Genomic DNA, 17,410 nt, shown 5'->3' with positions numbered 1-17,410 from the left:
ATAATGCAGTGGTACACTACTGTAATTGAGCAGTTTTTCTCAGGGATTGTAATTTACTAAGTACTGTAGTTTTAAAAATGTGAACTCTTACTCTCCCCTACATTGCTAGTGCTGTATCAGTACTTTTACTCCACTATTTTCCTTCAACCTGCAGTCACTATTTTATTTGTCTATTAGAAAAATCAGTCATGTGATTCCTGTCTAATCAAATCACACATAGAAGATAAATTGCATCTTAATGAACTACGTACCTCAAGACATGATTTATAATTGCAGCAGACTGTTTAGAAGCATTAAAAGTGTCCAAGAAGATATCTAAAATCTTTACATGCAAAAGACTGTTTGGATGCATGTCACTGATGAGAAGATGGCGGATGTTTACTGTAGGATGATTGAAATTTTCTTAAACACCCCGCAGGTACAAGACGTCAACATGATGTCAGATTGATGTTGTACCCCTACGTCATGGGGACGTTACCTTTTGTTTGAAAATGAAAATCAGGTTAACGCCAGAACCCAATGTTAGACCGACATCAATGTCCAACGCCCAACCTAAAATCAACCAAATATAAGTGAAGTTTATTTATGAACTAATTTCGAGAGGATCACGTGCTTATGATTGCTAGCGGCGGGATCCATATTATCCAATTCTCAATGCACCAATCAGACGACTCCTAAGCTATTACAAATACCCTGGGTTACGTACCACCGCTATCTTCGTTTTGAAGAATCCCCCCATCCACCCCTACTCCTCCTTCCTAGATGGGTGACACGGTGGCCCAGTGGTTAGCACTGTTGCCTCACAGCAAGAACGTCTCTGGTTCCAGGCTTTACCAAACCAGCAGACTTTCTGTGTGGAGTTTGCACTTTCTCCCCGTGCTCACGTGGGCTTCTCGACTTCCCCGGTTTCCTCCCACCGTCCAAAAACATGCAACTTAAGTTAATTGACTAATCCAAACCGGCACTATAGACATGCTCCTAGTAATGGTTATCTCTCAAAAGCAATCACTGGCTGTTCATTGGTTATTACAGCGGGGGAGTTCTCCAGATCTACCTGAGCTCAAACTCCCCTCTCGCCTTGCAATGGGATGGAGCCCCGGGCTCGAGGATCTTATGAGCTCAGGGCTCTCTCCTGGGACAGCATGCCGAACAAGCTTATAATTAATCATCAGCTAAGTGTGAACTCTTGAAACGTCTTATGATGTTACAGCTTGACGTTGTGTAGATGTTACCACTATGACGTCTATCAAACGTTGGATTTTGGTTGCCATACCTGATGAATAAATATCAGTATTTGACGTCAATATGACGTTGGTTTAAGATGTTGGCTCAATGTTGGATTTTGGTCACTTTCCAACACAACCTAAAATCAACCAAATATCAACGTCGTTTGACGTCATTATTGGACATCAATATATTGTTGTCTTTAGACGCTGACTAGACATTGAATTTTGGTCACCTGACCTCACAACCTAAATGTAACCTAATATTAACGTCTTATGATGTTGTGTGCATGCTGGGCAATAACTAAATGCACTACAGAATGTTACGTTTACACACACATCCACAAATTACATGTAAATCATTTGTACAGTGTAAAACTCACTACTCTTGAGTACTTTTCAAAGGTCTATTTTTTACTCATACTTTGAGTAATATTTACAACATATACTTTTACTCTGCTTACGCTACATTTTTAGGCAAGTAATGGTACTTTTACGTACGTATAATTGTTCAGTACTCTGGCATAAGGATATTTGCTAGACTGTTGCAGTGCGGTTGCTGGTTTTGCATTGTTTTAATAGTTGCTAAGTTGTTGCTATGCCCAGTTTTTTCCTGGTCTCTACATCATTCTGCTGCTAAACATACAGTATGGCTGTTGCATACTTCCATAATGGAGAAGAAGCATTTAAAATGATAATGTATGTAATTACTCTTCAAGCACTGCTAATAAAGCACTATAACAATGTATTGTGTGATTGTTGATTGTTTGTTTGTTAATAATCTCTCCTTCTGGTGTTGTAGGTGTGTTGACGCAGGGTGGTGGTGTGTTTGACACATTTGTGTCCAGCTTTTTTCTGCAGTTCAGCAGTGACGGCCTTCAGTGGTACACATATAAAGAGATGATCACCGACGCCAGGCCAAAAGCAAAGGTTTATTTCATTTATGTTTCCTTCCTAAAGGGATAGTTCACCCAAAAATAAAAATATACTCAGTGTTTACTCACCCTCAAGTGGTTTAAAACCTTTATAACTTTCTTTACACTCTTAAACACAAATGGAGATATCTTAAAAACAGCTGAAAACCTGTAACCATTCATTTTTTATAGCATATTTTTTCCCAGGTTTTCACCTTTTTTAATAATAAGACGATACATCCAGTTGAATCTGTCAATAAATGCTGAAATAGTGCAAATATTTATGTAGTTTTTTGCATTTCTTTAGATCTACAGTATATGCATTTATGAGGCTGCTGTGGCTGTTTCCTCCAGGTATTTCAGGGTAACAGTGATGACCGTGGTGTATCGCTAGCCCGTCTGGACCGGATGGTGTCAGCTCGGTTCGTCAGGATTCTGCCTCATGATTTCCAGAATGGAATCTATCTGAGAGTGGAAATCATGGGATGTGCCGACGGTACACTTTAATTTTGTTTATTTCATTTTAAGCCTGAAAATAGCCAAGAGTAGTCAAGAAAAACTCATTCTCTTTCAAATCCAATCACGAGTGGGTCTCTCCAGTCTCTCTGTGTCTATGGTCCAACTCTAAAAAGGCACTGACAGCCATTTTTCATTAAACAAAATTATATTTTTGCTAGTTACAACAACATTCTCATGTTTAGTTTTATAAGTATTCAGATGTAGTCAATTTGAAATAAATAATATTATAAAGGGGTGACACGGTGGCTCAGTGGTTAGGCTGGGTCAGTTGGCATTTCTGTGTGTAGTTTGCATGTTCTCCCTGTGTTGGCGTGGGTTTCCTCCGGGTGCTCCGGTTTCCCCCACAGTCCAAACACATGCGCTATAGGGGAATTGATGAACTAAATTGTCTGTAGTGTATGAGTGTGTGTATGGGTGTTTCCCAGTACTGGGTTGCAGCTGGAAGGGCATCCGCTGTTTAAAACATGCTGGAATAGTTGGCGGTTCATTCCACTGTGGCGACCCTTGATGAATAAAGGGACTAAGCTAAAGGAAAATTAATAAATGAATAATATTATAAATTGGCAAATAAAGAAAATAATTATTCTACAATTAAAATTTACATTTGATGTTGTTTTAATTGAAGTGTTTCTCTTATATTCAGGCACTGGTCCTGGTGCTGTGTGTCCACCGGGTCAGTTCTCCTGTCCTGCTCCTCCTCCTGGACTCTGCATTGAGGAGAAGCTCCTCTGTGATGGAGTTCCTCACTGTCCTGATGGAGCGGATGAGAGAGACTGTAAACACACCAATATTACCCACATCACCCCGACTGCTGCTGCGCTCAGGACACCCAGCAAAATCAGGACCACACCGACCCCTCTGACCACCACTGTGAGTTCATTTATACCAGGCATGTCCAAGCTCGGTCCTGGAGGGCCGGTGTCCTGCAAAGTTTAGTTTCAACCCCAATCAGACACACCTGTGCTAGCTAATCAAGCTCTTACTAGGCTTTCTAGGAACATTCTTGCAGGTGTGTTGAGTCAAGTTGGAGCTAAAATCTTCTGGACACCGGCCCTCCAGGACCGAGTTCGGACACCCCTGGTTTATACTTAACTAGAGTCAAATTTGTAGACCAATATGAAAAAAATAATATGAATATAGAAAAAGCTTTGATGTATTGACCTCAAATTGATAAACTGTCAATTATCAATTTAATAACAATGTTTATGTTTTTAACGTGTGTGTGTGTGTGTGCACGTGCGCGTGCGTGTGTGTGTGTGTGTGTGTATGTGTGTGTGTGCGCACGCGCGCGCGTGCGTGTGTGTGTGCGCGTGTGTGCGTGTGTATGCGTGTGTATGCGTGTGGGTGGGTGCGCGCGCATGTGCGTGTATGCATTTTGTCTTTGTGTGTGCGTGTGTGTGTGTGTGTGTGTGTGTGTGTATGCATATATGTGTGTGTGTGTGTTGGATGAAATTTCATTAGCAAATTAAAACCTAAATTATGATAATCTGCTATAATAATAAACAATTTTTTATTATTTATTCATTCATTCATTTTCTTTTCGGCTTAGTCCCTTTATTAATCTGGGGTCGCCACAGTGGAATGAACCGCCAACTTATCCAGCACATGTTTTACGCAGCGGATGCTCTTCCAGCCACAACCCATCTCTGGGAAACATCCATACACGCTCACTCACACTCATACACTACGGACAATTTAGCCCTCTCAATTCACCTATACCGCATGTGTTTGGACTGTGGGTGAAACCGGAGCACCCGGAGGTAACCCACACGAACGCAGGGAGAACATGCAAACTCCACACAGAAATGCCAACTGACCCAGCTAAAGCTCGAACCAGCGACCTTCTTGCTGTGAGGCGACAGCACTACCTACTGCGCCACTGCATCGCCCCCTTTATTATTTATATTTATTAATAATATAAACACACACACACCCACAATCATGCATAACATCTGTAGTTGCTCAAGTAAAGTTTACATCTTTGTGTGTCTGTGTTTTCTAGGAAGGAGGACCAGGTCAAAAAGGTAGGAATTTTGGGGAAATAATAGAATATTATTGATACAAAACTATCCCTTTGTACAGGTTGACATTGAAGCATTAATTGACTATCATCTGTCCGTCATCTGTTAGGTGTGTGCGCTTCTGCTCTGGGATTGGAGGATGGGCGTGTCCATTACGGTCAGCTGACCTCATCCTCATACAGAGAGAATAATCCTGCTGATGCGGGACGACTCAACGTGGTGCCCAATGTGTGAGCATTTAATACATTACATAATGAGGGAACTCATTCGTTCATTTTTCTTCAGCTTAGTCCCTTTATTCATCAGAGGTTGCCACAGCGGAATGAACCGCCAACTTTTCTAACATATGTTTTAGACAGCGGATGCCCTTGCAGCTGCAACCCAGTTCTGGGAAACACTTAAACACACTCATTCACACACTCATACACTACGACCAATTTAGTTTATTCAATTCACCTATAGCGCATGTGTTTGGACTGTGGGGGAAGCCGGAGCACCTGGAGGAAACCCACACCAACAGGGGGAGAACATGCAAACTCTACACAGAAACGCCAACTGACCCAGCCGGGACTCAAACCAGCGATGATCTTGCTGTGAGGCCACAGTGCTAACCACTGAGCCACCATGTTGCCCTCATCCCATCATGTAAACTGAATATTTAAATGTTAGTTAGCAGAACCCTGATGACCTCAGATTGTTTATTTCATCCGGTGTTCTCCCTCAGGATGGTGATGGAGCCAGGATGGAGTCCGTTACCTGCAGACCCTCATCCGTATTTCCAGGTGGATTTCCTGGAGCCCACGTGGGTTTCAGGTGTGGTGACGCAGGGCAGTGAGCGCATGTGGGGTTACTTGACCAAATACAGACTGGCCTTCGCTCTGGTGGAGAATCAGTTCATCAACTTCACCGAGACCGGAGACACAGACGCTCCTCCAAAGGTGAAGACTGAGATCTGAGCTGCAGTGGAGGATCTAGAAAGTGTTTTATAGAGTGGGATGCAAAATATCAGGGGTGACAATACTTATGCACTATTCTACGCCATTTTGTAGTATAAATAGTGTAAGTAGTGCGTTCACACTGAAAACTCTCAAAATAATAAGAGCACCCGGATGGTGCACTCATTCAGCCAGTAAAATGAAGTGTGTAATGGAGGACACTACACGCACTCAATGACCGCAGTTTTGCTCACGTATCGGAAGGTGCGGAACTATCGGGCACATGTTGGATAACTTTATTCATTTTGGATTGTGAAAGCGAAATTCTCCAAAGACAGTGATTATAGCGCCTCCAGATGGTGAATGCGGTTATACTCATGGCAGGTATTATTTGATAGTTTGGTCATTTATTTCACTGATTTGGCAACCGTCAAATGTCATCAGGGAAACGGTTTAAATTTCCGCTTAGTAAAAAAACATTAGTGTGCCATTTGGGACAACACTACATACATATAGTATGCTGTTGAGTGTGTAAGTGCATGAGTGTATGTGCCCTTTGAGACGCAGCTATTGTGTTTATTTTTCAAATATGGCCTCCTTAATGCAATAAACTATATACAGGCACTTCGTTTTTGATTGTCGCCTGTTAGTTCCGTTGATATAGTGTTGCCAAATATTCATTCATTCATTTTCTTTTCAGCTTAGTCCCTTTATTAATCTGGGGTGGCCACAGCGGAATGAACCCCCTACTTATCCAGCACATTTTTTTATGCAGCAGATGCCCTTCCAGATGCAACCCATCTCTGGGAAGCATCCACACACACACACACTCACACTCATACACTTCGGACAATTTAGCATACCCAATTTACCTGAATCGCATGTTTTTGGACTGTGGGGGAAACCGGAGCACCCGGAGGAAACCCATGCGAACGCAGGAAGAACATGCAAACTCCACATAGAAACGGCAACTGACCCAGCCAAGGCTCAAACCAGCGACCTTCTTGTTGTGAGGCGACAACACTACCTAGTGCGCCACTGCGTCGCTGGTTGCCAAATATTACAAAAAGAATTTAAAAAAGACAAAACTGACTAATTATTAACCAACAAATTATCTAAAAAAAGTAAAAAATTGGATTTTGTAAATAGCATTCTGAATCGTTAAACCCAAACATCATCTTCCTACTTCATTAACACCCAAATTACATAAATAACACTGTCATTATTAGAAACAAAAAAGTCCAACAATGCAACGCTTTAAAAGTAATTAGTATATCTGGCAACATTGAGGAGTGGAGGTTGCGGCTTTGTAACCAAGCAGTTCAGAGAGTTGATTATTCGGATTGCGCTTTAATAGACATTATAGACAGGTATTCATTGATCTCCTTACTGTAATAATCATTTTTATAGCACTTTTCTGGACACTTAAAGCCCTTTACACATTATTGAAGGAATCTCCTCGTCCACCACCAGTGTGCAGCATCCACCTGGATGACGCGACAGCAGCCATATTGCGCCAAAATGCACAACACACTCGATGAAGCCAATTCAGATATGATAGACAGAGACCAGTGGGCAAATTTGTCCAGGATGTTTAATCCCTACTCTTTTACGAAGGATTTTTAACATTAAGACCTTGGTTTAACATCTCATCCGAAAGATGGCGCTCACTGAGCAGTATAGAGTCTCCAACAATATACTGGGGCATTAGAACCCATACAGACAGCAGGTTGAGCGCCCCACTAACACCATTTCCAGCAGCAACCTAGCTTTCCCATGCAGTCTCCCATCCAGGTGCTGGTCAGTCTTAGCCCTGCTTAGCTTCATTGAGCAACCATGTGAGAGTTGCAGAGAGCCAGCTGTCGGCAAGCTCTCTATTTTTTCCTTACTGTATATATTTGAAAAAGATGGTGTGGCAGTGCTTTTTCTCCAGCGCTGCTGTGCTGGGCTCATTAAAACTCCAGTCTAGAAGCCCAATAAATGCTTTTTGTGTTTGTGTTTTGTTTTGGTTTCAGATGTTTGAGGTGAGGATGGTCAGTCGGACGCCTGTCACCCGCTGGCTGCACCGGCTGGTCAGAGCTCGATTTCTCCGCATCATTCCTGTAGAGTTTCGACACACTTTCTATCTGCGCGTTGAAGTGCTGGGATGTAGAGGAGGTAGAAGTGTTGTCTGGGTTTTATTTATGATTTCTTTAGTTTTTTAATATTTTAAAAAACATAATCTGATTTTCTTTTTTTACAACTTCTCAGACTCATTACTGTAATACCATTTTATTTTAATAACTATTGTGGTTTTTATTTCAATTAAATTTTGGGATTTTGTGATTGGGTCATTTTATATTATTATTATTTTTAATTTGTCTGTATAGCCTTTATAATAATTTTAATTTAGATCTTTATTGTAAGTTCTTTTCCATAGTTCATGTTAAAATAAACAAAAAGGAGAAATATTTCTTTGGAAATTAGCTAAAATAAAAGGCTATTATTTTATAATATGCAACTTTATTTAATATAAAATATAAATTTAGCATTTTATTTTAAAAATAATTTTTTTTAATTTTAACTTTTACATTTTCTAATTTTATTTTAGTTAATGCTTATTTACTTATTCCAAGTATTCCAAAAAAATGGTTATTAAAAAAATTTCTTAAATTATTTAAATAAAAATATAAAAATAAATAAATAAAACCATGACCTGAACTTGTAATATATGAATTAAACTTCTAATGCAGAGAAAAAATATATATTTTAATCATAATATAATACACTATATTATATCAGCATTCGAGGAAAGAAATATTCAGATTGATATACTCTTATTACTACTACTAATAATGCTAATAATACATTATTTAAAACATTATACATTATTTTGATTCTCTCTCCCATCAGATGAGTTGGTGACACCCAGTAGTTTAGTGACCACAGCGCCCCCTGGTGTTCCAGGAGTGCAGAACCACACTGAACCTTCAGGACGTCCCGGACATCATAACTACACCTCTGGAGCTCCAGGACTTCAGACCAAGAGTCTACAGGATGGCAGACCCGGCGTCGCAACACCAACCGGAGGACCAGACCTTCATATTATTACACCTACAGCCACAGGTGTGTGTGTTTGACATGTCATGTGCTGGTGTATAACAACGCATGGGTGTTACATTTTCTTCCTTTCTGAATCAAACAGTACAATCATAATGTTCTTGCATCATGTTATTGTTTTTTAAGCATTCTGGGATGCATCTACACCCTATGACGAGTTACCCAGAGTTGAGTGTGTGGAGGGTCAGTTCAGCTGCAGGACGTTCGGCTGTGTGGAAGACGAACTCGTGTGTGATGGGCATGAAGACTGTCCTGACGGATCAGATGAACTTCACTGTGGTAAAAATAAAATAACTCTATCAATTTATTTATTTATTTTGATGTTTATATCCAAGATTCAAGATTATTTTTTTTAATCTTGAATCATTCTTCATTAGTAAACATCTATTGCTGAATCAGTAGTGATTCATCAGTGAATCATTATCAGTGATTCATTATTGGTAATGAAACCAGATAGAAATTGATAATCATAGTTTCCATGGGTAAAATTCTAGTCATGTTAAAATTTACATGATGTAATCATAAAAGCATGTTCAAAATCTTTTTTAGTCTGTATTATTGTAATAATATATTAGCTTTAATGTATTATTTTAATAATAATAATAATAATAATAATAATAATTCAGTAATAATTAAATACAACAATAATGTTTATTGTTTTAGTAATGTTAATAATTTTTCATTGTTTAACATATTTATTTAATAACAATAAATCAATAAATAATAATTATAGTAAGAACGGTGTTAATTTAAATAAAATGCATTATATTTGTTCATTTATAGAAGTTAATTTACCAATAAAAATTATTAACTAAATGTATTTAACAATAATTATTTCAATAATAATAATACAATTTAAAATAGCATTAATATATACTTCAATTCAATTTAACTTCATTTCTTTTGATGCTTTTTGCTATGTAGATTGTCCTTGTAGCTTGATTGTAGCTTAACTTATATCAGGGGTCAGGAAGTATTTTTCAGCAAAGAGCCATTTGAAATTTCTTTTGGCAAATGCAGTTTTTGAAGAGCCATTAGGGATTTATATGAAGCATCACATGTGGAGCAAGTCTATGTATTAATAAAGGACAATTTGTAGAATTTTTTTCTTTTCACCAATCATGAACGTTTGAATTTTATGGCGGAAGGTTACCATCGAAATGTAACAGGCATGCCCTTTATTGGTGTCGCGATTCAAGTCCACAGCGTCACACACACGTGCATTGGTTGAAACGTCCTTTTATTCTTATTCATTTTGTTGTAAAAATATACAATAAAAAAGTCATTTTAATTGTATTTTCAAAAAGGAAACTGATTTTGACAGTTTAAATTTTTTATTGAAGGGAGACCACTGGAGAGCCACATATTTTTGGTCAAAGAGCCACATGTGGCTCCCGAGCCATAGATTCCCTACCCCTGACATAGAGGAAGAGAAATAAAAAGCTTTCAGATATTTAATAAATCTATTGGATTTTTTTCTACATAATCTAATAAAGTACAAGCTGACATTTTTCATGCGCATATTAAATAAATACATGTACATGTCAGGGGAACTCAGTAATCTGTATTCATATGACAGCAGACTCTGATGTCTATTATAACAAGTTAGCATAGAATATGACCATTTTTCAGAATATGACCATTTTTTTTTGATGATGATGTTTGTCTATCATCAGGGTCGGGATCTCCTCCTCCAGGATGGGTCTCTCCCTCTCAGCGCCCCCTGCTGCCCAAACTCTGCTCCTCCAAACAGTGGAGCTGCTGGAGTGGAGAGTGTGTGAGTTTGGACAGGAGGTGTGATCTACACTCAGACTGTGCTGACGGATCAGACGAGAACGACTGCTGTGAGTTATGCTGTACTTCACACACTATCTGTCCTAAATAGTGTTCCAAAACAGAATTAGTGTTCCAAATCATAACTACAGTAATGATGTAGTTCACACACTATCTGTCCTAAATAGTGTTCCAAAACAGAATTAGTGTTCCAAATCATAACTACAGTAACGATTTACTTTACACACTATCTGTCCTAAATAGTGTTTCAAAACAGTGTTCCAAATCATAACTACAGTAACGATTTACTTTACACACTATCTGTCCTAAATTGTATTCCAAAACAGTGTTCCAAATCATAACTACAGTAATGATGTACTTCACACACTATCTGTCCTAAATAGTGTTCCAAAACAGTGTTCCAAATCATAACTACAGTAATGATGTACTTCACACACTATCTGTCCTAAATAGTGTTTCAAAACAGGGTTCCAAATCATAACTACAGTAATGATGTACTTCACACACTATCTGTCCTAAATAGTGTTTCAAAACAGTGTTCCAAATCATAACTACAGTAACGATTTACTTTACACACTATCTGTCCTAAATAGTATTCCAAAACAGTGTTCCAAATCATAACTACAGTAATGATGTACTTCACACACTATCTGTCCTAAATAGTGTTTCAAAACAGTGTTCCAAATCATAACTACAGTAACGATTTACTTTACACACTATCTGTCCTAAATAGTATTCCAAAACAGTGTTCCAAATCATAACTACAGTAATGATGTAGTTCACACACTATCTGTCCTAAATAGTGTTTCAAAACAGTGTTCCAAATCATAACTACAGTAACGATTTACTTTACACACTATCTGTCCTAAATAGTATTCCAAAACAGTGTTCCAAATCATAACTACAGTAATGATGTACTTCACACTATCTGTACTAAATAGTGTTCCAAAACAATGTTCCAAATCATAACTACAGTAATGTAGTTCACACACTATCTGTCCTAAATAGTGTTCCGAAACAGAATTAGTGTTCCAAATCATAACTACATTAATGTTGTAGTTCACACACTATCTGTCCTAAATAGTGTTCCAAAACAGAATTAGTGTTCCAAATCATAACTACATTAATGATGTAGTTCACGCACTACTGCCCTAAATATTGTTCCAAAACAGAATTAGTGTTGCAAATCATAACTACAGTAATGATGTAGTTCACGCACTATCCATCCTAAATAGTGTTCCAAAACAGAATTAGTGTTCCAAATCATAACTACAGTAGTGATGTAGTTCACACACTATCTGTCCTAAATAGTGTTCCAAAACAGAATTAGTGTTCCAAATCATAACTACAGTAGTGATGTAGTTCACACACTATCTGTCCTAAATAGTGTTCCAAAACAGAATTAGTGTTCCAAATCATAACTACAGTAACAATGTAGTTCACGCACTACTGCCCTAAACAGTGTTCCAAATCATAACTACATTCATTCATTCATTTTCCTACGGCTTAGTCCTTTATTTATCAGGGGTCGCCACAGCGGAATGAACCGCCAACTATTCCGGCATGTTTTTTTTATGCAGCTGCGACCCAGTGGGAAACACACATACACTCTCACATTCACACAAACTCATACACTACGGCCAATTTAGGTCATAGTTGTTAGCACTGTCACATAACAGCAAGAAGGTCACTGGTTCGAGTCCCAGCTGGGCCAGTTGGCATTTCTGTGTGGAGTTTGCATGTTCTCCCCGTGTTGGCATGGGTTTCCTTGGGGTGCTCTGGTTACCCCCAACAGTCCAAACACATGCCCTATAGGGGAATTGATGCGCTAAATTGGCCATAGTGTGTGTGTTTGTGTGAATGTGAGAGTCTATGGGTGTTTCCCAGTACTGGGTTGCGGTTGGAATGGCATCCACTGTATAAAACATACACTGGAATAGTTGGCAATTCATTGTGACTTTAACTGTGTTTGTGAGCTGACCTCAGGTGTGTGTGTATGTGTGTGTGTGTGTGTGTCCCCTCAGTCGACTGTATTCTGTCCTCTTGGACGTCCTGGAGTCAGTGCAGCGCCTCCTGTGGTTTGGGTTCAATCTTTCGGCAGAAGAACATCCTGAGAGACGCTCGACCTGGAGGATCCTGTGGAGGAGCTCAGTTCGACAGCAGACCCTGTTTCCTGCAGGCCTGTCCTGGTACGAACACATCCCTCAAACTGACTCACACACATTCAGTGTAAACTACATAACGCTGCATTTTTCACATTTTTAGCTTTTATTAAATTACCCTTAAAATGTCTTAAACTGTGGTGTATTTCTAGCTGTATAATCACTGTAACACACTGTAGGCTAACTGTTTCCTGTGTTTGTGTGTGTCAGTGTCGGGTCAGTGGTCAGAGTGGACGCAGTGGTCCGGCTGTGACGTCCCATGTGCTGGAGGCCTGATGGTCAGAAACAGGACCTGCTCCAATCCTCCACCCAAAAACGGCGGTCGTGACTGTGAAGGGATGAGCAGACAAACACACACCTGTAACACACAGTCCTGCGGCTCCGACACAGACACACAGAGCGGTCAGCATTCACACTGACTACATTCATATAATGCATGTAATATACAGTACAGTTGAAGTCAGAATTATCAGCCCTCCTTAATTATTCACCCTCCTGTATATAATTTCCCCAATTTCTGTTTAACAGAGAGCAGATTTCTTCAACACATTTCTAATCATAATAGTGTTAATAACTCATCTCTAATAACTGATTTATTTTCTCTTTGTCATGATGACAGTAAATAATATTAGACTAGATATTCTTCAAGACACTTCTACACAGCTTAAAGAGACATTTAAAGGCTTCACTAGGTTAATTAGGGTAAAGTTAGGGTAATTAGGCAAGTCATTGTATAACAGTGGTTTGTTCTGGAGACAATCCAAAACAAATATTGCTTAAGGGGGCTAATAATATTGACCTTATTCCCATATTTGGGATATTCACAGGAGAGCGAATAATTCTGACTTCAACTGTATGATGATATAACTTCTGACTGAGGCTGTATTTTCTGCAGGCTGCACTGGAGGAATGAAACTGATGGATGAGTCTGACTGTTTGGCAGGAAAATTCAGCCCTTGTCCCCTGACCTGCTCTGACCTTCATTCAGAGAGAAACTGCACATTAAACTGCACTACAGGTACATTAACATCACCATACTGTAGGGCTGTTAAAATCTCAAAATTAATGTTACTAATGGAAAACCAAGTAAATTTATTACATTATTATTGTATTTCATATTTGTAGATATAAATAGAAAAAAATACGGGTATTTTGAAAATTAATTATTATGTATTTTATTTATTACTTTTTTGTTATTATTTTTTTATATTTTAAATATTTTCTATAAATTATTCTAATGAAAATAATTAATTTTATTTGAATGTTAGTATTAGTATATATTATTATGTTAGTATTAGTATATGTTATTATAATTATAAATTAATAAATTATGTAACTTATTATAAAACAAAATGTGCACCATTTAATATTATTTTTTTATTTAATCACTTGTAAGATTTTAAGTGTTAAGATTTTAAGTAATTATACAATAATCTTGTAATATTATTATTATATTAATATTAATATTAATAATAGATATTTAGAATAAATGCATTATTTTTAAAAATCACATATTATAGTAATAAAAGTAAACTAGACAGAAAATAATGATTATTATCATTATTAATAATCATGAATCAGTTTTTTTATTTAATCACAAGTAATAAAAACAAGTCTTATTTAAATATTAATTAATGATTACATTATTCAATAATAATAATAATAATAATAATATAAATAATAATAATAATAATAATAATATAATTTAAGAAATACATAAATGTATTCTAATTAATTTCACAATAAAAATAATATTTTATTTTAATTTCAGAATACTAAATAATACAACATTTTATTTAAATAATACGCAATAATTTATTTCCATTTAGTATTTTATAATAAATAATTTGCATTGCAGTAGAAAAACCTAAATGATAATAGTATACGATTTATATGCACTGATCAAATGTCTCACTTATTTATTTATTTATTTGTTTTAGGATGTCATTGTCCTTCTGGGCTCTTCCTCCAGTCTGGCCGGTGTGTGAATGCCAGTGAATGCGAGTGTTTCTGGAACGGTTCGCTCATTCAGCCGGGTCAGGATGTCAATAACTCAAGCTGCAGCTCCTGGTCAGTCCATTATTCAGCAATAAAGCATTTTCTCTGACTGACAGTGTGTGATGTAAACACACTTAATGATGCTTTATCCAATCATAAACAGTGTGTGTAAAGATGGGCGTGTCCTATGTGATGAGTCCAGCTGTGTCGCTCGCTGTGATTGGTCAGCTTGGTCTTCGTGGACGTCATGTGACAGCAGCTGCGGGACAGGAGTACAGCACCGCTACAGGTGCACTGAATCATTTATTAATAAACTTTTCTATTGTCATTCATTTAATTATCAACTATTTATGCATTTAGATATATTCTGTGATGCTTCCTGCATGACCGCATACAGTATGCTAATATTCACATACATTAAGTGTTACTTGGTCCTCAATTTATAAGAAATAAAAATTATACAAGTAAATTTTTTTGACTAGCAATAGTATTTTTTTTAAACTAAATAATATAATATAATGTAATGTAATGTAATATAATGTAAAATAATAAAATATATTATAATATAATGTAATGTAATGTAATATAATGTAAAATAATATAATGTAATATAATGTAATGTAATGTAATATAATGTAAAATAATATAATGTAATGTAATATAATGTAATATAATGTAATGTAATGTAATATAATATAATATAATATAATATAATATAAAATAATATAATATAATATAATATAATATAATATAATATAATATAATATAATATAATTTAATATAATATAATATAATATAATATAATATAATATAATGTAATGTAATATAATATAATATAATATAATATAATGTAGTATAATATAGTATAATATAAAATAATATAATATAATATAATATAATATTATATAATATAGTACAATATAAAATAATATAGTATAATATAAATAATATAATGTAATATAATATAATAAAATATAATATAATATAATACGTATCGTATCGTATCGTATAATATAATATAGTATAATATAATATAATATCATATAATAAAGTATAATATAATTTAATATAATATAATATAATATAATATAATATAATATAATATAATATAATATAATATAATATAATATAATATACAACAACATCATATAAGCATGAAATAAAACATGATATAAAATAAGATATATAACAACAAAATAACATATATAAAACACGATATAAAATAGGGTATATAATAACATGATATAACATAATCAAAAAATTCACCAGTAAAAGTAAATTCTTATTTTAAATAAGAATAAGCTTAAATTCGTATATAATCTAATTAGGAAAACATGTCACTAGCTTGTTAAAAAATAAATGGTTTGTGAAGAAATAATAATAATATAATAATTTTAATAATCATTTGTCTATGGCATCTTCCCCACTTGTTAACTTAAAACAATAACACACACACACGCACACACACACACACACACACACACACACACACACACACACACACACACACACACACACACACACACACACACACACACACACACACACACACACACACACACACACACACACACTCACACGCACACACACACACAAAAGTCCAATTTAAATATAGAAATGTGTCTATTCTTTGTATGAATTTGTAGTTTATAAAAAATAAACCTATTACAAATAAAAAAAATGCAGGCAAACAGTTCAGTGTTGTCCTGGAAGCTGAGAATAACTGAATGATGTTGATGCTGGATGAGGTATCAGTGAATGATAAAAATGTGTATATTTAGGGACGAATTTTAGCAAATCTGGCAAAAAAAGAGAATACAAGCTAAATTAAAATAACTTTTTAATATCCTGTTTTGTGTCTGTTAAATTATTGAAGTTAATGTAACCTGTATTTTTAGATTTATTCAAGTTTTTAGTTAATTTTCTGTCATTTTGTTAGCAGTTTTGGTTATTGTGTTTTTAAACATGTCTCTAAAGTTTATATACATTTATCGTCATTTAAATATTTCAGACAGACAGAACATTGTAACATGTTGGTATGTACATATCTATCTATTTAACTAGTATATCATGAATATAACTCCCTGTTACGTGTGTGTGTACATGTGTGTGATCATTAGATCTCCTCTGAGTGCGGTGGGAGCGCTGCATGTGGAACCGTGTGAAGGAGACTCTACTGAAGCCAGACGCTGCTCCCTTCCCTGTGCAGACGGTAACACTCAACACACATCGAATTAAACACTCTACTGCATCTTAAACATCTTAAAAATTAAAAATGTTGATTTTGCTAGCGCACATTGTTAATCTTAAAGATGACCTATTATGCAAAAAGAGCTTTTATAAGAAGATTAAACACAGTTGTGTGTGCGTGTGTGTGTGTGCAGGTGCTGATGGAGCACAGTGGAGTGAGTGGACGCACTGGTCTGAGTGCAGTAAGACGTGTTTTCATCATGTGGACGCTGTGGGTCTGAGGAAACGCTTCAGGAGCTGTAATCACACACACACCTGTGCAGGAGACGCAGACGAGCAGGAGCCCTGCAACACACTGCACTGCCCTGGTACGCACACCGCATCCCATGATACAACCAACACTTGTCATGCTCTTTTTACATTCACATTCAGTCATTCAGCAGGTCTGAAGTGACTTTCAACTGAGGAGGCATTCAGCGATTCAACAAGAAGAGGCAACACACACAACAAGTGCTGATCATGCAGAGCAACTGTTTGTAATCAGAGAATTAGGTG

The 17,410-nt window shown here is 36.3% G+C and overlaps 1 protein-coding gene across 1 annotated transcript in view; it reads left to right on the top strand.

Moving 5' to 3' along the window:
* LOC130218909 (SCO-spondin-like) overlaps nt 1–17,410 on the top strand; it is a 76,457-nt gene that overhangs the window by 35,654 nt on the left and 23,393 nt on the right. The window contains exons 23-39 of the mRNA XM_056451227.1: nt 2,026–2,153; nt 2,492–2,633; nt 3,300–3,526; nt 4,659–4,680; nt 4,787–4,907; nt 5,402–5,615; nt 7,628–7,769; nt 8,505–8,717; nt 8,838–8,990; nt 10,388–10,555; nt 12,530–12,694; nt 12,878–13,069; nt 13,563–13,685; nt 14,608–14,737; nt 14,829–14,954; nt 16,786–16,877; nt 17,050–17,223. Of these exons, the coding sequence (XP_056307202.1) occupies nt 2,026–2,153; nt 2,492–2,633; nt 3,300–3,526; nt 4,659–4,680; nt 4,787–4,907; nt 5,402–5,615; nt 7,628–7,769; nt 8,505–8,717; nt 8,838–8,990; nt 10,388–10,555; nt 12,530–12,694; nt 12,878–13,069; nt 13,563–13,685; nt 14,608–14,737; nt 14,829–14,954; nt 16,786–16,877; nt 17,050–17,223 (2,532 nt within the window). The remainder of the gene's footprint in view (nt 1–2,025; nt 2,154–2,491; nt 2,634–3,299; nt 3,527–4,658; nt 4,681–4,786; nt 4,908–5,401; nt 5,616–7,627; nt 7,770–8,504; nt 8,718–8,837; nt 8,991–10,387; nt 10,556–12,529; nt 12,695–12,877; nt 13,070–13,562; nt 13,686–14,607; nt 14,738–14,828; nt 14,955–16,785; nt 16,878–17,049; nt 17,224–17,410) is intronic.

The sequence above is a fragment of the Danio aesculapii genome, chromosome 24 (genome assembly GCF_903798145.1).
Source record: "Danio aesculapii chromosome 24, fDanAes4.1, whole genome shotgun sequence".
In the NCBI taxonomy this organism is placed as follows: Eukaryota; Metazoa; Chordata; class Actinopteri; order Cypriniformes; family Danionidae; genus Danio; species Danio aesculapii.
This window is presented reverse-complemented; position numbering and strand designations above follow the sequence as displayed.